Source organism: Symphodus melops (genome assembly GCF_947650265.1).
Source record: "Symphodus melops genome assembly, chromosome: 7".
NCBI lineage: Eukaryota > Metazoa > Chordata > Actinopteri > Labriformes > Labridae > Symphodus > Symphodus melops.
The window spans coordinates 13,846,018-13,852,017 of record NC_136697.1 but is presented as its reverse complement, the minus strand read 5'-3'; the positions used below and the strand labels follow the sequence as shown (position 1 = coordinate 13,852,017).

At 38.7% G+C, this 6,000-nt stretch overlaps 1 protein-coding gene across 1 annotated transcript; it reads right to left on the bottom strand.

The window, feature by feature from the left end:
* Positions 1-648: 648 nt before the first annotated feature.
* metap1d (methionyl aminopeptidase type 1D (mitochondrial)) lies at positions 649-5,508 on the bottom strand. The gene is made up of 10 exons (XM_079349316.1): positions 5,399-5,508; positions 3,788-3,936; positions 3,144-3,293; positions 2,912-3,060; positions 2,238-2,280; positions 1,970-2,133; positions 1,795-1,892; positions 1,538-1,585; positions 1,375-1,453; positions 649-970 (listed from the first exon to the last, which is right to left on the bottom strand). Exons 1-10 carry the CDS (start codon positions 5,436-5,438, stop codon positions 886-888), a joined length of 1,005 nt encoding a protein of 334 aa, XP_079205442.1. The 5' UTR covers positions 5,439-5,508; the 3' UTR covers positions 649-885.
* Positions 5,509-6,000: the final 492 nt, after the last annotated feature.

The following is a 6,000-nucleotide window of genomic DNA, read 5'->3' as shown; positions in this document are numbered from 1 at the left end:
ATATTTCAGACGGATGATCAAGGGTGCACAAAATTTCTTGACCCTCTAAGTCAAAACCCGGAAAATGTCAGTACATGAGTAAATTACATAAAAGTTGGCTGGCAGGTTTTTTTTAAGATAGGATTTTTATAGTATGATTGCAGTCTTTGTCAGACCAGCATCTTTATACAGTATAAAGGATCTAATTTTTCATGATAGAATAACAAACCTTGAAACCCAAAAGAACCCAACAACAACCCAAAGAGAAAACTTTCAGATAACAGATGTGGGTTAAAGAGATTTTTTTAAGACACAAAAAAATATGACTGAATAATAAATGAGATGATGTAGGGGTGTTGGGATTTTATTAAATAACATTTGACATGATTTTGGGTTAAGTCCTGTCTCAGGCCCTTTTTGTCTTGTTCCCATGTTACTGTTATCACAATTACTATCCAACTAACAGGAAAAGAAAGCTTCACACATCTGTAAGTTGGAAATAATTATAATAATTATATTCCCTTTGCATGCTGGAGGGCAAACATAAGAAAGGCCTGAATCACGGCCATATTGGATTCCCATCCTGACAGTAAAGATGCAAACACAACCACTTTCTCTCTGTATGCGTTCCAGTCTGAAGTAAAGATAACAACTTAGTCAACCTAAATATACAGATACTGTATGTATGATGATATCACTTTTATTTGAAAAATAAATAATTAATTTTCTTTAATGGTTTTATACATCATACTTTACAGTTAGAAACATATTTTGTGTTGTGTCCACTAAAGGTAGAACTATTTGACTCTTGGTGAGTCATTATTTAAGTCCCTTGGCTGTGTTTTGTTTAAAAAAACAAACAAACAAATTATTTCATTAAACAGTAAGGAGGTAGAGTTGTGCAGGTCACAGATTGCTCTCTTCTGGCAGTTTAGTAAGAATCTCCACTCCGTCAGATGTGATGACCACTGTGTGTTCAAACTGAGCCGACCTGCAAGATGGCCAATCAAGACAAACACAACACACGTGAGATTTTAAAGGAAACTTCAACCTTTTTTTAGAAATGTGCATTTTAGCTTGATCCTCCTTTCTGTGGATAAGTGTGGAACTGGAGCAAGGAGGAAATTAGCTTCGCTTAGCATATAGACTACAAGCAAAGGGAAACTGCTAGCCAGGACTCTCTAAAGAATGACAATAAATTAAAAGGCACTTCAAAGGCTGATTCATTAGAATTCTGTATCTCACATGGTACACTTCCACACACAAGCAGTTGTAATGAAAAAACAATGTTAAGGCTTTATGAGCTCTTTCACAAGCATGGAAGCAATTCAATCAGGAATTTGTGTTTTATCTACAAAAAACCCAGTACAAAGACATCGCTGGTTCAACACATACCTTTTATCATCTGCTGACACTGCTGTCCACTTGTCCTTCAGGATTTTAAACTCTGCAGAACCCTCCATCAGTATGGGCTCTAAAAATAAAAACACATGATCAGCCAAAGACTTATACAAAGCAGCATTTTAATGAGCACAAATCAGTGTAAAAGGTAACTCACCTATTGTGAAAGCCATCCCTTCATCCATAGTCATGTCATTGTCGTTAGCTGAAAAGACAGATAATTAGGATTCACTTTCAAAAAGTCATTTTGGAAATGTGACAACTTTCATTTTATAGTAACAACACAATTACAGTATACAATGTATTATGTCAAGTTAGTCCATCAATATTGCAAACATCTTATACAATTCAAAGTATGTTTGCACATATATATACAAGATGTATAGCTGGAGGGGGTTGTGTATGAAAACTTACCATGGTGCCAGATCTCAGGATGGCAATGAAAGTAGGAGCCAATTCCATGTCCAATGAAATAAGGACACACCTGAAAGCCACTGGCATGGGCTATTTCACTGTCAGCAGTACAAAAACGTTTAGCTCACACATTCGAGAAATATCATTGTGGGCAATACTTTGAGAGTGTGTCTACCTGATAGTGTTTCCAATAACACAAAGCTGTGCTCCAGGCCTGCAAGCAGCGATTGCATCATCTCTGCAACGTCTGGCGGTTTCGACCAATCGCTGCCCAACTTCATCCACCTGGCCAATTAAGAATGTTTCGGAGGTGTCACCATGGTAACCGTCCAAGTATACCTGGATACACACGAGTAGGCACAAAAGTATAAGTGAAAAGTTTTGCCCTAGCTAATCACAGTTTCCAGGTGACTTTATGTCAGTGTGGTAAGGCATAAACTCACAGTGACATCGACGTTGATGATATCTCCATCTTGAAGTTGCCGACTGTAGGGTACATATACACAAAAACATTATGGCGCATTCAAAGACTTACAGTGACTGATAAGTGCAAAGGCCAAATTAACTTACATAATGAAAAACTAAGCAGCACATATGGAAAAATTGAAAAAGGTTCAAAACAAATGACTGGAATGAGCTTCAAATGAACAGATGTGCAGCTAAAGCTCGAACAACTGCATTCAAATCTAAGGCGGGGGATTTAAAGTGAATCAGCCTCAACATTAACACTGTGGAGGGGAGAGCTGAGTGGAGCTTCTGCCAGGGAAACTGACAGAAGCTCCACTGTTTCTTCTTTTGAAGGTAACAGAAAAGATATGTTTAGTTAAACACATCCATGTATTTTAACATTCTGCTGTCCAGATAAAATGTAATTATTGTCAATAATAATTTTTCAGTCACATGTAAACAATGTAGATACGAGGGCTACAGTAGGACTTCCCATGCTCTCTCATTAACTTCAACACAAACTGCACCCAAGTCCAGCACCACAGCAAAAAAGATTAAAGACCTATTTCCAATACTTTAACATGCTTAGTATGGCTACACAGCCTGAACCTATACAACCTCCAAACAGACACTGATTTCAATGTTAAGAGTGAATGTCCTCCTTGTTTACCTGTCAGGTATGCCATGACAGACCACGTTGTTCACAGATGTACACACAGACTTTGGGAAACCTCCATATCTGAGAGGAGATGGGTAGGCATTGTGCTTGATGATCTCCTGATGCACGATGAAGTCGATTTCATCTGTTGTCATACCAACCTGGAAGCCAGAGGTCATAATGGTTGTGTTGCTCAATCTTCACATAGAACAACAAACTTTTCTTACAGTGAGTCGCTGCTCACCTTGAGACTGCATCCGGCGAACAGCAGTACTTGTCTTGCGAGCTGACACGCTCTAGCAAGGCCTTCAATCTGCTCCTGACCTTTGATTTCTATGTAGTCTGGCCATTCTGGGACCAAACCAGTGCCGACATAGTCAGGCCGTACAATGTGCTGCAGACAGAGAGAAGAGAAAACAGCCGGTAGGAAGGGGGGTGGGAGTCATATTGTTCACTGCTTTGAAGAAGGCTACAGCCAGAACATAAAGATAAACCGCTAACATGGTTCACACATGTATTCATGTGAGTCACCTTTTCACATCAGAACATTTCTCTGACAAGAAAAGATGAAAAATTCTAGATTAAATTAGAATCAACAAATGTAGAGGTCTCTGAAAATGGACTCTTATTTTTTACTGAAGTCATACGTAGAATATGCTTGAATCCCTACACTGTCTGTATTTCTATTGAGGATATAATAGCAGACATGTTGGTCAGCCTGCACCCTGGCATGGAAGTCAGAATATAGCCTTGTCAAAAGGAAATAACATAAAGGTTGAGAAAGCAAGCATGATAACTACAATATTATCTTTTTGTTTCAGCAACTTTCGAATGTCCCCAATTAATTTTGGCAGCCACTCCCAAACCTGCTGATGTGAGAGGCTCTACCTTTGGTACTGCATAAGCAGGCCTCACAGTGGCAGGACGAACTACATTTTGAGAACTTTTCCACTTCCTCCAGAAGAATCGGCGACGTTGCTGACACAGTAGAGCTGTTGAGGGACCAAAACAAACCCTCCGTAGTAAGGCCCCAAATCCTACAAGAAAAAAGAGAAAAAGCAAAACAATGAAGAAGGAAAGAATGTCTTTTTTTTCCCCTTACTAGAGTATTCATGTTTATACTGACAACTATGTGTTTTCTTTTGTTCACTATGTATTGTAGAAGATTCATGAAAGTTAACTGATTAATATGATCATGTCAGAGGTAGGACCAGCTCATAGTTATGCTGCTATAGGCCTAGACTACCGGGGGAACTGGCACCAGGATCTCTTATCTCTCTCTCCCTCTTTCTCTCCCAGCTTTCATATCTTATTACTGCTTGTCTCTATCTTTATATTCTAACCTCTCCTTTTTCTGGGAGCTCCTGAGCTCTCTTAGGTTCCTTGGGACTGTTGGTGAGGATGGCCAGCCCAAACAACCCCCCCCCACGAGGATGTTCTGCCCAGACCCCCCCCCCAAACCTATCCTATTCTTCTTTCTGTATCTTGTCCCATCTCCCCCATCCCATTTTCAAGCCCAGCACAGTTTAGCAGATGGTTGTTCCGTCATGAGCCCGGGTCTGCAGAAGATTTCTGCCTGTTAAAAGGAAGTTTTTTCTTGCCACGCTATGACGGATTAAGCTGGGCTCTGGGCTCTTGTAATATAGCCATAAGTAAGGTCCTTTACCTGCTTTTTGTAAACAATGAGCATGGTCTTGTTACCTGCTCTTTCGTTAATGTTAACAGACAAACAGTAAGGTCCTTTACCTGCTTTTGTAAAGTGTCTCGAGATAACGCCTGTTATGAATTGACGCTATATAAATAAAGATTGATTGATTGATTGATTGAGAGGTACACATATTAAATAAATACCTGAGCCCTAAAAGGCTAAAACAAAATATCCTCCAGACATAAATACAGCAACCATTACATGTAAACAGTCATCATAATTTTGAATGAGAATGTTCCCTAAACAATGTGATATAGAAGCTAATAAAAGCTTTGCATTTACACATGAGAGTCCTTGATATAACCATAGCATTACTATGATTATAACTGTTACTGTTTGTTATGAAACCACATGAGAGTTGTGGATGTGCAATGATGTTCAATATACACTTCAAGAGGGTTTTTCTTTCTCTCAACCTAATGCATCATAAAAAGAGCTACTTTTACTTTTTGTAGGATCTACTTTTAATGTGCCTTGAGAACTAAGTGCACCTGATATAGGTCATATAGACTATATAGTAATCCTGCAAAAGTCTAAGTTGAAAGAGAAGTGTTTAAACACGTTAACATCTAGTTCATGTAATCAAGTATTAGCACACAAATTGGACTTCTTCTGGTTGATACAGCTCACTGATGCTACTCAAGTACATGACCGTACATGAAAACATGACCGCTGATGTTGTATTTCACATGATTGTTGAAAAAGTCGATCATGTTTACGTAACATAGAAAGACAGACGGTGCTTTGAGCAGATGAGCAGGTGAGTATGCAGAGCGTTTTTCGTGCGATACCTGATCTCGCTACAAGTCCAGCAGAACAGTGCGCCGCCATGGATCTTTGTTGCTGGTCACGTGGTACAGGAATCACGTGACGTTACGTTCAATAATAAAAAGAGATCTGCAACAAACGTGAATTTCTACATTCAAACATCAAATGCAGCGAGTTCAAATTTAAGAACGAGGCTGTAAAGACTACAGTTATATATAAAATGATTTAACTAATATATTGTACATTATTAATTTTATTCTCTATTCAAAGCAAAGATCAGGTAAGAACCAGTTGCAGTAAAACTTTTGAACAGCAGGTGGCGCACTGGTACGCACTGCTGTCTCAGCAGGCTTTCTTCGTCTTTCTGTTTTGCATTTCTCACGGTGCACCGGGTTCTTCCCAAATTCAACAAGTATGCAAATAAAATTGACTACAAACCCCAGATCCAGCAGAAATTGTTGTTGATGAAATACATATATAAACAATTCAATCACCTGTGGAATCTTAACTTCGAATTTGTGTAGTCAAACTATTAATAACTTTGAATATGCTCTGTTTGTTGTTCTTAAAAAACATTTTTTTTAAAAAGATCAAGCAAATATGTTCGTTTTATTCCCTGTAGTGG

Excerpts from the sequence above, each read along its gene's own strand:
- metap1d (XM_079349316.1), bottom strand. The coding sequence starts at position 5,438 with ATGGCGGCGCACTGTTCTGCTGGACTTGTAGCGAGATCAG. Across the intron at positions 3,061-3,143 it reads TCGCCGGATGCAGTCTCAAG|GTTGGTATGACAACAGATGA; the intron begins GTGAGCAGCGAC and ends TCTGGCTTCCAG. Across the intron at positions 2,281-2,911 it reads TGTCATGGCATACCTGACAG|TCGGCAACTTCAAGATGGAG; the intron begins GTAAACAAGGAG and ends TGTACCCTACAG.